The following is an 18,956-nucleotide window of genomic DNA, read 5'->3' on the forward strand; positions in this document are numbered from 1 at the left end:
GGCAACTCGAGGCAGTTTCCAACAAAACAGTACTCATAATAACATAAAACAAATTAAAACAGTAAAACAGTATAAAGCAACAAGCAATTAAAAACAACATCGTTAGCATCTTATTATCAAGCATTGTCCAGTTATAATAATGTTATTATTAGTATTATTATCATTACGCAACTGTCATTGTTATATTTATAATTATTATGTGACTTATTATTATTGTGTGGCTGTCATCATTTATATATATATATGTGGTTATATTATTGTGTAGCATTATATTGTTATTATTGTGGTGTTAGTATATTATTATTGTTATGCAGTTGTCATCATCATCACTGTTATTATATTTATAATTATTATTCTGTGACATTATATTATTATTATTATTATTATTATTATTATTATTACTAGTACTACTACTGCTACTGCTATATTTATACCCTGCTTCAATAATATAATAATAATAATAATAATAATAATAATAATAATAATAATAATAATATTTTTTGTCGTGTCAGGAGCATCCTGTTGTGAGAGAATTAGCCGTCTGCAAGGACGTTGCCCAGGGGACGCCCGGATGATTTTGATGTTTTATCATCCTTGTAGGAGGCTTCTCTCATGTCCCCGCATGAGGAGCTGGAGCTGATAGAGGGAGCTCATCCGCCTCTCCACGGATTTGAACCTGCGACCTATCGGTCTTCAGTCCTACCGGCACAGAGGTTTAACACATTGCGCTACCAGGGGCTCCTAATAATAATAATAATAATAATAATAATAATAAAGCTTTTTTTCTAACCCACCCTTGCTCCAAAAACCAAGGGGCAAACATCTGATGCCATGTGCAGTATCCAAATATGCAAAATAAGCAAAAATTGACAAACAAACAACAATTGAAACGAACAGTTAAAATAAATAGATTAAAATGAACAAATAAAGACAACCTTAGCAAGAGAATGTCATTGGTTAGGCCTCATACGTAATACATTAACATATTAAGACTCAAAGTGGCTCATGACTATGTGTACTATTATTACTATTATTATTATTATTATTATTATATTTCTTACCTGCCTCTCCTTGTGGCTTGAAGTAGATTACAGAATAATTAAAACACATAAACATTGTAAAATATTACAAATACGCATATTAAAATTTATTTCTATAAAAGATATATATTAAAACGTATTTCTATAAAATACATATTAAAACACACAAAACAGAGATTAAACAAAGGACACACTTATAAAATTCATGTTTAAAAACTGTCTGGGTAGACCTGCCAGAAGAGATAGGTCTTTAGATGGCATTATTACCATTAATACCCTGCTTATATATGAATACACATAATAATAACACATATATTAATATACTACCCCTGTGCATGTGTATATATACCAAAGTATACATGTAATATTATAATAATTAATTATAATTATATAATAATTATATAATAATATCGTTATAATTATAATAATTATATAATAATATAATAATTATAATTATATAATTATATAATAATTATTATATTATTATAATATTATAATAAATGTAATATTATAATATTATAATGTATAATATTATTATACATGTAATACTACTTGTTATAATAATACACCGCTTTCCACACATAACACGTATGAATAATACTTGAATAATAATAATAATTTATTTATAACCCACCCTATCTCCCCAAGGTGTCTCATAATATATGCATATAATATATGTATACACACATACACACAACATTAACAACAATACCCCAGTTTTTCTGTAATAAGAACAATAATAGTAATGCACATAACACCACACCACTGCTAATAATAGTATCCTAACTTTCCTCTCATAAATGAAGCTCAATTGGCTAAGGCATTGTGTATAATAATAATAACAATAATGCACAAAAATACAGAAAATAATAATAATGCATAAAATTACAGAAAATGAACACACCAAACTACCCTGGGACTTCCAAATTCAGACTGACTGAGTTTTGGAGCACAATACTCCTGACCTCACAACTGTGGAAAAAAACAAATTGTGGATAGTTGATGTTGCAATCCCAGGCGACAGCAGAATTGATGAGAAGCAACTGGAAAAAAACTTACACGATATGAGGATTTAAAGATCAAACTGCAAAGACTCTGGCACAAGCCAGCAAAGGTGGTCCCAGTGGTGATGGGCACACTGGGTGCAGTACCTAAAGACCTTGGCCTGCACTTAAAAACAGTGCTGACAAAATTACCATCTGTCAGCTACAAAAGGCCACCCTACTTGGATCTGCACACATTATTTGCCGATACATCGCACAGTCCAAGTCACTTGGGAAGTGTCCGACGTGTGATCCAATACAAAAGCCAGCTTAATTATCTTGTTTGCTGTATACCTATCTTGTTGTGTATCCAATTGCTGTGTATCAAGTAATAATAATATTTATATCTCATTTCCTTATCTGAAACAAAACTTCGGGCAACTCAGAATGTGTGGATTATTATTAGTATTTATTTTATTATTTATTTGTTTATTTACGGCATTTATATGCCGCTCTTCTCACCCTGAAGTGGACTCAGAGCAGCTTACAATATATATTTTCATACAATATATTATATTATTAGCATAGTACAATATTAGTATTATATATTACTATATTGCACTATACCATTATATTGTAATATTATTAGTAATATTACATGTAATGTAAATATATAATTATAATTATAATACAGATTCTCCCCTATGAACGATCAAGGTTGTTAAGATCTTCTGGAGGGGCCCTGCTCTCGGTCCCACCACCCTCGCAAGCGCGTCTGGTGGGGACGAGGGACAGGGACTTCTCGGTGGTGGCCCCTCGGCTCTGGAACTCTCCCCCATTGGAGATTAGAACTGCCCCTTCCCTCCTGGCTTTCAGAAAGTTGGTGAAAACCTGGCTTTGGAATCTGGCATTTGATGAGTGAGTCAATAACTTTTGACCACACGGACGGATGGGGATGAATAGTGATTTTTATGCTAACGACTTGGCTTTATGTAATTATATGATAGTATTTTAATGTGTTTATATCAGTGTATTATTGATGTGATGTTTTTAAACTATTGTGTATGAACCCCCTTGTTGTAAACCGGCCTGAGTCCCTCGTTGGAGGTGAGAAGACCGGTATATAAAAGTTCTAAATAAATAAAATAATAAATAAAATATTGTATTATTATAGTATTTATATTATTTATATTACTCACTGCTCAGGCGATGCAAATCATGATTATTAGCTCTCAAAAAACTTGTTGGAATAATAATCATAACAAGGTTTGTCTTAGGAGCCAGAAAATGCATAATGATAATAATAATAATAATAGTAGTAGTAGTAGTAATAATAATCCCAGGTGACAGCAGGATTGAAGAGAAACAACTGGAAAAGATGACACGATATGTGTATTTAAAGACCGCAAAGACTCTGGCACAAGCCAGTCAAGGTGGTCCCAGTGGTGATCGGCACACTGGGTGCAGTGCCTAAAGACCTTGGCCTGCACTTAAACACAATTGGTGCTGACAAAATTACCATCTGCCAGCTACAGAAGGCCACTTTACTGGGATCTGCATGCATTATTTGCCGATACATTACACAATCCTAGACACTTGGGAAGTGTCTGACGTGTGATCCAATTCAACAGCCAGCAGAGTGTCTGCTGTGGACTCATCTTGTTGTGTTTCCAATAATAATAATAATAATAATAATAATAATAATAGGCAGAAAATACTTGGAGGGGCTTACAACAACTATAATTTCAGATACAAACATATCACAAAATAAACAGTGCTAGGTCTTTTCCTTGATGCAAGATCCTTCTTTGTCAATCCCCATTAATAACCAGAAAAATATGAAATATTAATGGGATCCCAAGGCCCGGACTCTGCCTTACCGAATGCAGGGCTCCTTTGCTGGCTCCTCCAGTTGCTCAATCCTCAAAGTTTCCACCCTCCTCCTCCCAAAGCCAGGATATAAATAAGCACAGGGTGAAAAGTGAGCTGGGCAGCAACAAACATTAGATAAACTGGACCCTCCTCCAGGGCTAAAAAAAAGGAAAAACACACACACACACAGTGAACGAAAGAGCACAAAGCAAGCCTATAAGGGCAGGAATGCCTGGGCATTATTATTATTATTATTATTATTATTATTATTATTATTTTGAATACAAGATTAGTTATTATTATTATGTGGCTGTTATCATAATAATTATATTCATGATGATGATGATATGGTGGTGATCATCAATATAATATTTATTACTAGCATTGGTTTCCAGTGGAAGGCGGTCTTGGTCGGGGTTGGCTTGACGCGCCTTCCTCTTGGCACGTTTCTCTCTTTCACCCTCCATTCGTGCCTCTTCAAATTCTACAGCACTGCTAGTCACAGCTGACCTCCAGCTGGAGCGCTCAAGGGCCAAGGCTTCCCAGTTCTCAGTGTCTATGCCGGAGTTTTTAAGGTTGGCTTTGAGCCCGTCTTTGAATCTCTTTTCCTGCCCTCCAACATTCCGTTTTCCGTTCTTGAGTTCGGAGTAGAGACGGTGGTCGGGTATCCGGAAAACATGGCCAGTCCAGCGGAATTGATGGCAGAGGACCATCACTTCAGTTCTGGTGGTATTTGCTTCTTTAGCACGCTGACGTTTGTCCGCTTGTCTTCCCATGAGATTTGCAGGATTTTCCAGAGGCAGCGCTGATGGAATCGTTCCAGGAGTTGCATGTGACGTCTGTAGACAGTCCACGTTTCGCAGGCATAGAGCAGGGTTGGGAGGACAATAGCTTTATAGACAAGCACCTTGGTATCCCTACGGATGTCCCGGTCCCCAAACACTCTCTGCTTCATTCGGAAAAATGCTGCACTCGCAGAGCTCAGGCGGTGTTGTATTTCGGTGTCGATGTTGACTTTGGTGGAGAGGTGGCTGCCAAGGTAGCCATTTCAAGGTCAACATTTTCTAATGTTACACCATTAGTCTGTATCACTGGCATTGGAGAGGGGTTGGCTGGTGTCTGCTGGAACAGCACTTTGGTTTTCTCGATGTTCAATGACAGGCCGAGCTTCTCGTATGCTTCTGCAAAGGTGTCCAGGGTGGCTTGTAGATCTTCTTCTGAATGCGCACAGACAACGTTGTCATCAGCATACTGGAGTTCTATAACAGATGTTGTTGTGACCTTGGTCTTGGTTTTCAGTCTGCTGAGGTTAAACAGCTTGCCATCTGTCCGATAGATGATTTCCACTCCGGTGGGAAGCTTCCCATCAACAAGGTGAAGTATCAAAGCGATGAAGATGGAGAATAAAGTTGAGGCAATAACACATCCAGCACTATACAGATATAAAATAAAATATTTATATACAAGTTGTCCCCTGCCATGCGTTGCTGTGGCCCAGTCTGCGTATATGTGTTTTGTATGTGTGCATATATTTGTGTATATGTGTATATATGTGGATTTGCACATGTGTTGTAATGGGGTTTTTTTGTGGCTTTTTAAGTTTCTTCCGCTGTGTTTTTCAGTGTTTTTATGAGTGATGGTCACTCGTTGGCCTGATAGGTGTATTGTGTCCAAATTTGGTGTCATTTCTCCCAGTGGTTTTTGAGTTAAATCAATCCCACAAATGAACATTACATTTTTATTTATATAGACTAGCCGTCCCCTGCTACGCATTGCTGTGGTCCAGTCTGTGTATATGTGTTTTGTGTGTGTGTATGCGTATATATGTGTATATATTTGTGTATATGTGTATATACATGTTTGTCTATATATGTGGTTTTGCGCATGCGTTGTAATGTATTTTTTTGTTTTTTTGGCTTTTAAAAATAAAGAGACTTTAAAGAGACTGTGTTTTTCAGTGTTTTTATGAGTGATGGTCACTCGTTGGCCTGATAGGTGTATTGTGTCCAAATTTGATGTCAATTCGTCTTTGAGTTATGTTAATCCCACAAATTAACATTACATTTTCATTTATATAGATTTAAAAACATTTCACATAATACAGCTATCTTGTTATCTCATGTTATCTCTTGACAGATTAGAGAGATGAGCCAAAACTAACAAAATGAAGTTCAACAGTGACAAATGCAAGATACTCCACTTTGGCAGGAAAAACGAAATGCAAAGATACAGAATGGGTGACGCCTGGCTCGAGAGCAGTACGTGTGAAAAAGATCTTGGAGTCCTCGTGGACAACAAGTTAAACATGAGCCAACAATGTGATGTGGCAGCAAAAAAGGCCAATGGGATTTTGGCCTGCATCAAATAGGAGCATATTGTCTAGAATCAAGGGAAGTAATGTTACCCCTCTATTCTGTCTTGGTTAGACCACACCTGGAATATTGTGTCCAGTTCTGGGCACCACAATTCAAGAGAGATATTGACAAGCTGGAATGTGTCCAGAGGAGAGCGACTAAAATGATAAAAAGTCTGGAGAACAAGCCCTATGAGGAGCGGCTTAAGGAGCTGGGCATGTTTAGCCTGAAGAAGAGAAGGCTGAGAGGGGATATGATAGCCATGTATAAATATGTGAGAGGAAGCCACAGGGAGGAGGGAGCAAACTTGTTTTCTGCTTCCTTGGAGACTAGGACGCGGAACAATAGCTTCAAACTACAGGAGAGGAGATTCCATCTGAACATGAGGAAGAACTTCCTGACTGTGAGAGCCGTTCAGCAGTGGAACTCTCTGCCCCGGAGTGTGGTGGAGGCTCCTTCTTTGGAAGCTTTTAAACAGAGGCTGGATGGCCATCTGTCAGGGGTGATTTGAATGCAATATTCCTGCTTCTTGGCAGGGGGTTGGACTGGATGGCCCATGAGGTCTCTTCCAACTCTTTGATTCTATGATTCTATGATTCTATGATTCATCAATTTCCAGATCTATATCCCGTCCCCACCCCTGCCATGATTTAGATAGCAATATACTATGTATCTTCAAAACGTATCCAACCATATTTTTTGTGTGTATGTAGGGGATCCTAATGTTTAATTTTTTTCCTGCCTGCAGGGGCTGTCAGCTGCCGGCAGACAACAGACGAGTGAGGAAGTGTATATCATTGCTATGCGATTTTTGTAGTTGACAAAATGACAAAAAAATGTGAACAATGCTACTGCTTTAAATTTTTGTGTCAAGGTTTGTGATTCCCAAGTGGAAACGATCCTCAAGGTTCAGAAACCAAGCTATGGGCACCACATAGAAAAAGGAGTGGAACAACTGTGTCAAAAATGGCCGCACATCAGTGGAGGGTGAAGCATGTTTTGGTAGGCTCCCAACATCCAGAAATGAGATAGTCATTGACCAAGTGAGGACCCTGTTGATGTAGGATCGTTGAATCACAATCAGAGAACTTGCAGACAAGACAAGGGACAGGGCCTTTTCTGTGGTGGCCCCTCAGTTATGGAACTCCCTCCCGAGTGAAATTAGATCAGCTGCATCCCTCTTGTCCTTCCGGAAACAAGTAAAATCCTGGCTATGGGATCAGGCTTTTGAAGAGTAGGCTGACTTGCTAACGTGCTGACCTATATAGAACTGATGGACTGCCCCTGGATAATGTGTAAATCGGTGACTGTTTGTTGTCTGTTTTTATACTGCTTTTATATTGTTCATATGGTTTTATACTGTTTCGACTGCTTATATTACTGTTTTATTGTATTATTGTTAAATTATATATTCATGTTTTGATGTGGGCGCCATGGGTGCCGATTTGTTAGCCGTCCTGAGTCCCTCTGCGGAGGTTGAGATAGGACGGGATATAAAAAGCCCTAAATAAACAAACAAATAAATAAATAATTATCAGCACTGGATCCTTTCATTCCACTTTGAATCTCAGTGAAATTTGTGTCAAAGCTGCTAATGACAGAGCAGAAGCAACTCCATTTTGAGATCACACAAGACATGCTGCAGACTATGATCAGTAATCCCAACTTGCTCAACACAGTGATGACTGGTGATGAGTTCTGGGTTTATGGGTATGACCCAGAACCAAGCTGCAGTCATCACAATGGAAGCATCCAACATCCCCGAGGCCAAAAAAAAGCACAGCAGGTCCACAGCAATGCCAAAGTCATGCTGACTATCTTCTTTGACTCCAGTGATGTGGCTCATCATGCATACGCACTACACTACACAACCATCACCAAGGAGTACTACCAAGAGGTTCTGTATCACTTTCATAACACTGTGAAAAGCAAACAGTCAGACTAGTGGGCAGCAAGCCATTGACAGCTCCTTCACGATAATAAACCTGCTCATTCTTCATAATTGATTCAGAATTTCCTGGCCAAACACAGCAAACTTAGTTTGAAGCTGCTCAATTGACACAGATTTGCAAACTTGTTGTGATAAAGAATCCACACATTGAAGAGAAGCGAAAAGACAAGCACACACACGCCTCCCAAAAAGTTGTGTGATGGTGACAGAGCTTATTCACAGTAATGTTTCTGGGTCTATGAGAGTGACACCAGTTGCTGGGAATAGGTATTTCTTGACTTTTAAGGATGACTCCAGGATATTATTTATTTATTTATTAATCATTTTTATATACCGCCACTCCCCGAAGGCTCAGAGCGGTTCACAATATACACCTGTTGTTGTAGTAGAGTCTATTGGCAATGCTGCAACTGGTAGTAGGAGTGGTAGAGGAGGGAAACGAGGCGCCCAGGTGTTAGATGAAGAGCTTTCAAAGATCTTTTGCCATATTGAGGCACCTTCTTCAAAACCTGATTTGCTATCTTTCTTGAAGTGATCTTTAATCTGAAGGCGTTGGAACCAGATTATGTTAGGAAATTCCTTATTTAATTCTTCTTGCATTTTCAGTTTAATTTCCCTTAGTTCTTTCTTCAGAATATCTTTATAGAAATATGTGTTTTCTGATGTTCTTTGGCGACCCCTCTGCAACCCCCTCGTCCCGACCCCCAGGTTGAGAAACGCTGTTCTATGAATCCTTGCACCACCTGGCACAAATTCAAGAAACAAAAGACAGGAGCATCAAACTATTTTTAAATGTTTTATTTAAAAATAAATAAAATATTATTATTATTATTTCTCTCTTATTACCATTACTATAATGTAAAAAGTTACCTTTTGAAGAGATTCAAAATCAACATTGCATGAGAGTTTTCCTACGGCACCTATACAGTTGATTCAGATATTTACACCATCTAATTATTCCACTTTCTGTCAATCCCTTAACAATTAAATATCACAAACCTACATGTAAACATAAAACATTTTTAAAATTCAGAATTTATAACCCAGCATCCAAATTGAGAGCTTTGAAGGCTCCACGTTAAATGCCATGTCTGGATTACCAGACTGAACCATCAGGACCAATTCAGAAATACATCTATAGAATCTGCTATGCTGAATACAAGAAACCGACTTTTGAACTATTACCAGTAACTATAATTCCACTTCAGTTTATCTTATCATTTATAAATACACAATGTTCACATCTTTGGTTCAATAAAAATTTAACAAATCTTAAACCTAAACTCTGTTATAAATCTTTAATGTAAGTAAAACTACCAGTAACTATAATTCCACTTCGGTTTATCCTATCACTTAGCCCTAGTGCTTTTGGCACAGGAAACAAACTCTTGCAGTTCTGCAGTTTCAAAGTATAAACACACAACGTTCAATAAAAATCTGATAAATCTTAAACCTAAACTCTGTTATAAATGTTTAATGTAAGTAAAACTGCTTAAATATGATACACAGATATACGTAGATTACCACCAAAGGCATCCCAGTCAGATATGACACAGTCTCTTTGGGGTTTTTTTTCCATCAGGTGACTTTTCATCAGTCTTCATGGTTAGCAAGACATTTTTTCCTGCCCAATTTCAATAAAGCTGATCACACTCCAGTATACAAAGACAAAAAATAAATGTACAATAGAAAGACACGGTAAATCAAGAGGGGCTTCATCGTTTTGAATTCTTCTCCAACTAATAAAGAAGCAGCACTGTCCACAGCCCAAAAGACTCCCAAAAGTTTTGTTAGAGTAGAAACAACTTCAAATGATCCGACCACCAGAAGCACAGGTGCTATTACAATAAGAGGGAGTAAAAAATATCCAATCACTCCAAGAACCTGACCGTAAGCGACCTCTCCTCCAAGAACTCTGGCCGGTAGGAAGATGGTCAAGGATCCGAATATCCAAATAGTTATAATCCACCTTGAGGTGTCCATATAGTCCACCTTGAAGTGTCCAAATAGTTATAATCCACCTTGAAGTGTCCATATAGTCCACCTTGAAGTGTCCAAATAGTTATAATCCACCTTGACGTGTCCATATAGTTCACCTTGAAGTGTCCAAATAGTTATAATCCACCTTGAAGTGTCCATATAATGAGATCATTGAGAATAACAGAACAACTGCTGGAGGACCCCAAAAGTCAGGATTACCTCTTACTACTTGTCTATTAAATCCAAAAGAAGGCATAGGCGTCAAGACACACCGAATTTTGTAGTTTATGTCCTTCAGATCAGACACAGTCTCTGTTTTGTTTTGTTTTTCCATCAGGTGACTTTTCATCAGTCTTCATGGTGAGCAAGACATTTTTTCCTGCCCGATTCCAATAAAGCTGATCACACTCCAGTATACAAGGACAAAAAATAAATGTACAATAGAAAGATGGGGTAGATCAAGAAGGGCTTCTTAGTTTTAAATTCTTCTCCAACTAATAAGGAAGCAGCACTGTCCGCAGCCCAAAAAACTCCCAAAAGTTTTGTTAGAGTAGAAACAACTTCAAAAGATCCGACCACCAGGAGCACAGGTGCTATTACAATAAGAGGGAGTAAAGAATATCCAATCACTCCAAGAACCCGACCGTAAGCGACCTCTCCTCCAAGAACTGTGGCCGGTAGGAAGATGGTCAAGGAACCGAATATCCAAATAGTTATAATCCACCTTGAGGTGTCCATATAACGAGATCATTGAGAAGAACAGGACAACTGCTGGAGGACCCCAAAAGTCAGGATTATCTCTTACTAGTCTATTAAATCCAAAGGAAGGCATAGGCATCAAGACACATCGAATTTTGTAGTAGATGTCCTTCAGATCAATGTCTAACTCCTCCAAGAGAGGTTTATTATCTTCAGGGTCATCATCTTCTACTTCCAAAAGCCAGCCATATCCTCTCTGTCTCAGAATGTAGTTGCTGTAGATTCGTTACCAAATTTACCACTTCCTCTTTCAAGTTGGAGCTTCACATCTGGAGATGCTATTGAACTGCTCAGATCTGCTGTCCTTCCTTCTTTTTTCTCTCCTAGAAAGAAAACAAGACTCATATCAGGTAATGCAAGCTTTTTTTCACAAGTTCTCAGCAGCATCTTTGAAGTTAAGCCTGTTGGGATAGAAACATTTACATGACTCTTGGGTAAGGAACATAAGCATTATACTACTGTTTACATTTTTCAGTTAAAAAATAAAGAAACTATAGAAATCACTCACAATATAAAACAGCTCTGTTGCTGTAACATTTCTGTATGGTATCAGCGCTGCAGCCAAGCCGGGAGACAAGGAGTGAGGACCCCGTTCCAGAGGAGTCCAATGAGTCCTGGGTGGGGAGCGATGGACAGACCATGGAGCCAGCTGTCCCAGGGGTTCTTCATTCGAGATCTTCAATCACAATATCTGTTGTTGGTCTAAGAGAAACAAAAAGACATGTAAGAACATAATACACAAATACTCCTCCAACTCAACAAAGGACCCCACCCCCACCCAAACAGTTACTTCTCTCCCTGGGGCAGCGGGCTCCATGGTCCGTCCATGCTCCCGTCATCCGACAGGTTGGTAATGGTGACCTGTGAAAGAAAGAGAAGATCAAAGTGATTATTTGAAGACTTTCTCTGAAAGCTTGCCCCCCCCCCCCCTTCCCCTTGCCAGAAAGACAGTACTCCTGCCTCTCGCTCCTTACCCAGGACTCAAAGGACTCCACGTGAAGGGGGTCCTCAGGCTTGTCATCCGGGCATGGCTGCGGCACTGGTACCATACAGAAATGCTGTAAAGAAAAAAGAAGAGACATTATTCAAATCCCGATCCCCTCCGCTTTGCAGAAGTACAATCCTCCTGCCTTCCCCTCCTTACCCAAGTCTCCAAATCGAGTTCATCGGAGGAGGACGCCTCAATTTCTTCTTGGGGGCTAGAGAAGGAGAGAAAACAGCATAAAGTTAGCAACAGATCAAGGGTGCTCACTAAAACACCCGTGAATTAAATTATAACAAGCAGAAAGAAATAAGGAAGGGGGATACCTGAGGGGATAAACCTTGATCGATGTCCTCCTCCTACAACACGAAAAAAGGTCTTCGCAGATGTTCCTGATGTTCTGCAAAGGAGAGAGGAGGACAAGGTCAGAGGGAAGAGGACGGAGATGCTTTGGGAGAGCGGCTGTTTTAGGGCCATTGCTCTTCCCATAGCAGCTTCGTTTTTGTGACATACATGATTTTTGAAACTATTTAGCTTACTAACAACACCAATAATAAAATAATAAAGTTTATTTATATCCTGCCAGGCACAAAATTATAACAAATCATGTTTATTTATTTATTTATTTACATATATATATATATATACATACACACACACACCGCTTTTCTCAGCCCTTAGATAACTCAAAGCGGTTAACAAACAGCAAGATTCAATGCAAAACATTACAAAACAGATGTGTTAGAGGTTAAATTCGTAAAATTTGGTAAAACCCTGGATGAGATTTTTGAGGGAGATGTGTTTCTGGGGGGGGGGGGGGACTCGAAAGGACAAAAAAAACCCCTATTTAAGTTAAACCTACAATAACTCTCCCCTCCCCCCTTTTTGTTATTTTGCTAACTATTTTCCCTCTTGGTTCTTGTGGGTTTTTTTCAGGCTATAGAGCCATGTTCTAGAGGCATTTCTCCTGACGTTTCGCCTGCATCTATCGCAAGCATCCTCAGAGGTAGTGAGGTCTGTTGGAATTAGGACAATGGGTTTATATATCTGTGGAATGGCTGGGGTGGGGCAAGGAGCTCTTCCCTGCTGCAGTTAGGTGTGAATATTTCAGCTGATCACCTTCATTAGCATTTGAAGGCCTGCCTGAGCCTGGGAAAATCTCTTGCTGGGAAGTGTTAATCTGTGCCTGGTTGTTTCCTCTCTGTTGTTTTGCTGTTGTAATTTTAGAGTTTTTTTAATACTGGTAGCCAGATTTTGTTCATTTTCATGGTCTCTTCCTTTCTGTTGAAATTGTCCACATGCTTGTGGATTTCAATGGCTTCTCTGTGTAGTCTGACATGGTGGTTGTTGGTGTGGTCCAGCATTTCTGTGTTCTCAAATAATATGCTGTGTCCAGGCTGGTTCATCAGGTGCTCTGCTATGGCTGACTTCTCTGGTTGAAGTAGTCTGCAGTGCCTTTCATGTTCCTTGATTCGTGTCTGGGCGCTGCGTTTGGTGGTCCCTATGTAGACTTGTCCATAGTTGCATGGTATACGGTAGACTCCTGCAGAGGTGAGAGGATCCCTCTTGTCCTTTGCTGAACGTAGCATTTGTTGGATTTTCTTGGTGGGTTTGTAGATTGTTTGTATGTTGTGTTTCCTCATCAGCTTCCCTATGCGGTCAGTGGTTCCCTTGATGTATGGCAGGAACACTTTTCCTCTGGGTGGATCTTCATCTTTACTCTCATGGCTTGTTCTTGGTCTTGCAGCTCTTCTGATGTCTGAGGTGGAGTCTCCATTGGCCTGGAGAGCCCAGTTGAGGTGGTGCAGTTCATCTTGGAGGAGGTGGGGTTCGCAGATTCTTTTTGCACGGTCTGCCAAGGCTTTAATGGTGCTTCTTTTTTGACTTGGGTGATGCTTGGAGTTTTTATGGAGATATCTATCTGTGTGTGTGGGTTTTCTGTAGACGGTGTGACCCAATTGTTGATCTGGTTTGCGGATGACTAGGACATCTAGAAAAGGCAGTCTTCCTTCATTTTCTTTTTCCATGGTGAACTGGATGTTTGGGTGGATGCTGTTAAGATGGTCCAGGAACCTGTTGAGTTCTTCTTCTCCATGGCTCCAAATGGTGAAGGCGTCATCCACATATCTGAACCATATCGTGGGCTTTTTGGTTGCTGTCTCCAGGGCTTGTTTTTCAAAGTGTTCCATGTAGAAGTTAGCTATGACCGGGCTGAGAGGGCTCCCCATAGCTACTCCATCTTTCTGTTTGTAGAATTCATTGTCCCACTGAAAGTAACTGGTGGTGAGGCAATGGTGAAACAGAGCCGTGATGTCTTCTGGGAACCTCTGGTTGATGAGTGCCATGGTGTCTGGTACCGGGATCATGGTAAATAGAGATACCACATCGAAGCTGATCAGTTTGTCGTTGGTATTTAGCTTGAGATTGCTGATTTTTTTCTATGAAGTGGGCTGAGTCCTTGATGTAGTGTGTAGTAAGCCCAATATGGCTTTGTAACTGTGCAGCAAGAAATTTTGCTAGGTCGTATGTGGGGGATCCAATGGCACTCACGATGGGTCTTTCCCTCTTTCCTGCTTTCCCTCCTCCCCTCCTGTCCCACGAGTGCCAAAGGGCCCAGGCATGTAGCCGGGGGGGGGGGGGGGCCTCGGGGGGCTTCAGCCCCCCCCCCCCCCGAAATTCTCACGGTGGTTCACGAAAAGGCCTTACTGGTGCATTATTTAAACTATTTATTCATATCATGATCTGATCACCATACTCAATATATCCCATACGCATGGGGGTATTGGGGTAATGATACAAAAGGTTTGCTAGGCTAGACCCTCTTTCACTCAGACTCAGCCCCCCCCCCGAAACTCAGCCCCCCCCGAAACCCCCCTGAAAAAAATTCAGCCCCCCCCCCCCCCCCGAAACGAAATCCTGGCTATGAGCCTGTCCCAACACTTACAGTAATGAACCTTCGGAAAGACATCTTTGATGATTGCAGGTTAAACACAAAGCCAAAACCTGCCTTCGGCTTAGAAAACAGCAACGGATCTGGTTTGAACATTCTTATTCTTATGGCAACGGTGGAACACGAAGCTCCAGGGAAGCCATGGGCCCTTTCCATTGGATCCATACCAAGAGGGCAGTTGCCCAACAAGATTTGAAATGAGTAGTATTTATTTCCTGCACTTATATACTGCCTTTCTCACCCCTGGGAGGACTCAAAGCGGTGTACATCGAGTAATGGCAAGATTCAATGCCAACGTATATAGAAAACCAAGCATAATAACTAAAATGATAACATATGGCTATAAATTAAACCAGTTCAAATCATATTAAACATAGAACATAAACAGACATTTAGGCAATTAAAACATAGAATCCATAAATTAAAGAACTATTAAAAGAAATAAGACTCCAATATATTATATATTGCCTGCAAAATCAAGATCCAAAGATTTCTTGGGAGAAAAAAGTCTCCAACCATTTGTGGAAAAACATTAAAGGGATGCCTGGATCCCTGTCTGGGAACGGGAAGGGATTTCCAGAGCTGGAACAGCCACTGGGAAGGCCCTCTCCCATGTTCCCACCAAATGGGAATATCTTTGAATTGGTCCCCAAGTTTTAATTTGCGATTGATGGGGATGAGGGACAGGGCCTTCTCATCAGTGGCCCCCTGTCTGAGGAATTCCCTCCCCAGGGACATCACACTGGCCCCCTCCCTCCTGTCTTTTAGAAAGAAACTCAAGACTTGGCTACATCTTTATTAATGACTTAGATGAAGGGCTAGAAGGCAGGATCATCAAGTTTACAGACGACACCAAATTGGGAGGGATAGCCAATACTCCAGAGGACAGGAGAAGGATTCAAAACGATCTTGACAGATTAGAGAGATGGGCCACAACTAACAAAATGAAGTTCAACAGTGACAAATGCAAGATACTCCACTTTGGCAGGAAAAACGAAATGCAAAGATACAGAATGGGAGACAATGCCTGGCTCGAGAGCAGTACGTCTGAAAAAGATCTTGGAGTCCTCATGGACAACAAGTTAAACATGAGCCAACTATGTGATGCGGTAACAAAAAAAGCCAATGGAATTTTGGCCTGCATCAATTGGAGCATAGTGTCTAGATCTAGGGACGTCATGCTACCCCTCTATTCTGCCTTGGTTAGACCACACCTGGAATATTGTGTCCAATTCTGGGCACCACAATTCAAGAGAGATATTGACAAGCTGGAATGTGTCCAGAGGAGGGCAACTAAAATGATCAAGGGTCTGGAGAAAAAGCCCTATGAGGAGCGGCTTAAGGAGCTGGGCATGTTTAGCCTGAAGAAGAGAAGGCTGAGAGGAGATATGATAGCCATGTATAAATATGTGAGAGGAAGCCACAGGGAGGAGGGAGCAAGCTTGTTTTCTGCTTCCTTGGAGACTAGGACGCGGAACAATGGCTTCAAACTTCAAGAGAGGAGATTCCATCTGAACACGAGGAAGAGCCGTTCAGCAGTGGAACTCTCTGCCCCGGAGTGTGGTGGAGGCAGTAACTTACCTTCTGGGCACCACAATTCAAGAGAGATATTGACAAGCTGGAATGTGTCCAGAGGAGGGCGACTAAAATGAGGAGGGTCTGGAGAACAAGCCCTATGAGGAGCGGCTTTATTAAAACTTTAATTTTTTTTAAACTCTTGTTAGAGCCATTTTAGGGTTGTCATAAATTGGAAATGACCCGAAGGCACAGAAGAACAAAAACAATTATAATCTTGTTGTCAAAAAGAGCTTAATGAAAACCCTTATAACTCCCCAGAGCTGGGGTTGTAATTGGGGAAATCACCCCATTTTGTAAACAAACACAATTGAATAGTCTTTCAAGTAGAAAACTTGCTTAGCAGGAAGTGTCTTGGATTAGGACCTCTCAACTGAGACACTTGTTTTGGGGAAAATGCAAAGAGCTAAACATACAAATGGGGAATCATTCTGAAACGGCCTCTTCTCCTTGCAGCAACACAACATCAGGCGTCATTCTAGCTCATAAGTAGACTTCAAATAAATATATCATGCTTTGCATTTGTCCATCCTAATTTCCTCCCTTACATGCCTCTGATTACTGTTTTTCTGGTGTTATTGATTTCATCTCTACTTGCTTGTTGTTACAGAGCCACTGGATGGCAGCATTGTTGCACTATGTTTCCTCAAATGTTGTGTTTTGAATCTCATGTCAAGCTCTATGTAGTGTAATGCGGCAGGCGGCATTCTGTTCCCTTCAAGGCATTTGTATGCTGGGTATGCAGAGTCTTTGAAGACAAAAGAGGGCCATGCCAGGATCCCTCAGTGTGTTCAGAGAATGTCTACTTTCCTACTCAACTATTCTTACCAAGCCCAGGTCTTTTGATACATAAATCACATTTAAAACTTTAAAAATATGTATTATATAAATATGTATTATGCAGCATTTTTCCGAATGAAACAGAGAGTGTTTGAGGACTGGGACATCCGTAGGGATACCAAGGCGCTTGTCTATAAAGCTATTGCCCTCCCAACCCTGCTATATGCCTGCGAAACGTGGACTGTCTACAGACGTCACATGCAACTCCTGGAACGATTCCATCAGCGCTCCCTCCAGAAAATCCTGCAAATCTCTTGGGAAGACAGACGGACAAATGTCAGCGTGCTGGAAGAAGCAAAGACCACCAGCATTGAAGCAATGGTCCTCCGCCATCAACTCTGCTGCACCGGCCACGTTGTCCGGATGCCCGACCACTGTCTCCCAAAGCAGTTGCTCTACTCCGAACTCAAGAAAGGAAAATGGAGTGTTGGAGGACAGGAAAAGAGATTGAATGATGGGCTCAAAGCCAACCTTTAAAACTCTGGCATAGACACTGAGAACTGGGAAGCCCTGGCCCTTGAGTGCTCCAGCTGGAGGTCAGCTGTGACCAGCAGTGCTGCAGAATTTGAAGAGGCACGAATGGAGGGCGAAAAGGAGAAACGTGCCAAGAGGAAAGCGCGCCAAGCCAACCCCGACCGAGACCGCTTCCCACCTGGAAACCAATGCCCTCACTGCGGAAGAAGATGCAGGTCAAGAATAGGGCTCCACAGCCACCTACGAACCCACCCCCAGGAGACTGAACTTGGAGGACCATCATCCTCGGACAACGAGGGATCACCTAAGTAAGTAAGCATGTAACAAACCCTCTAGAAAGGCAAATAAGGTTGGTTCTCTCTGCATACAGAAATACATGGCACCCCTAAAGCTTTCCTGTCACTTAGGCCTGAACCTTAGATTTGGTGGGAGTCAGAGTCTGGCTTTGTCCCCATGGCACCTATGTGCCACTGAAAATTTCCCTTCACAACTATTGATTTATATAAAATCAGTTGTAGTAAGACGTGAAAGAAATGAGCAGTTGTAATATTTCAGTGATCCATGATTATATTTTGAAACTGTAGCTGTTTTGCATGAATAGTTGTGACTTGGCCATTTTTGTGGCTGTCACAAACTTCTCTTTTTCTCAAATCGGAGTTTCCAGAAATTTTCTCTGTCACTTCTTCATATCACTGTCCAACTACAGCACCAGATGGGCTCCTTTCCCCATCGTACGCTGCTTCATCTCCTTTTTCTCAACAGAGCCCATTACATCCGGAGTTTCGGGGTACGGTGTCATCTGTAAGCAGATGATGTCCAACTCTGTCAACCCTTATCTACCTGCTACTAAGGAGGCTGTTCAGGTCCTAAGGAGGCTTGGCCACTGTGATGGTCTGGATGAGGGTGTTTTTTTTTGTTGTGTCAGGAGCAAGTTGCTTCTGGTGTGAGAGAATTGGCCGTCTGTAAGGACGTTGCCCAGGGGACGCCTGGATGATTTGATGTTTTTATCATCCTTGTGGGAGGCTTCTCTCATGTCCCCGCATGAAGAGCTGGAGCTGATAGAGGGAGCTCATCCGCCTCTCCCCGGATTCGAACATTCACTCCTGCCGGCACTGGGGTTTAACCCACTGCGCCACCGGGGGCTCCTTGGATGAGGGTGAACCAATTGAAATTGAATTCAGACAAGACAGAGGTAC

At 41.0% G+C, this 18,956-nt stretch overlaps 2 protein-coding genes and 1 pseudogene across 2 annotated transcripts in view; all 3 read right to left on the reverse strand.

Moving 5' to 3' along the window:
• The window catches only part of LOC132780396 (acetyl-CoA carboxylase 2-like), a 55,372-nt gene extending 51,415 nt beyond the window's left edge, over positions 1 to 3,957 (reverse strand). Inside the window, exon 1 of the mRNA XM_067469759.1 lies at positions 3,904 to 3,957. The gene's annotated coding sequence lies outside the window, so the exon portion shown is untranslated. The remainder of the gene's footprint in view (positions 1 to 3,903) is intronic.
• A 5,890-nt stretch (positions 3,958 to 9,847) lies between these two features.
• Positions 9,848 to 10,514, reverse strand: LOC137095856 (protein YIPF4-like). Its single transcript, XM_067463180.1, has 2 exons — positions 10,326 to 10,514; positions 9,848 to 10,192 (listed from the first exon to the last, which is right to left on the reverse strand). Exons 1-2 carry the CDS (start codon positions 10,512 to 10,514, stop codon positions 9,848 to 9,850), a joined length of 534 nt encoding a protein of 177 aa, XP_067319281.1.
• LOC132771188 (protein YIPF4 pseudogene) lies at positions 10,506 to 11,284 on the reverse strand (annotated as a pseudogene).
• Positions 11,285 to 18,956: the final 7,672 nt, after the last annotated feature.

The sequence above is a fragment of the Anolis sagrei genome, chromosome 1 (assembly GCF_037176765.1).
Source record: "Anolis sagrei isolate rAnoSag1 chromosome 1, rAnoSag1.mat, whole genome shotgun sequence".
Taxonomy (NCBI): Eukaryota; Metazoa; Chordata; class Lepidosauria; order Squamata; family Dactyloidae; genus Anolis; species Anolis sagrei.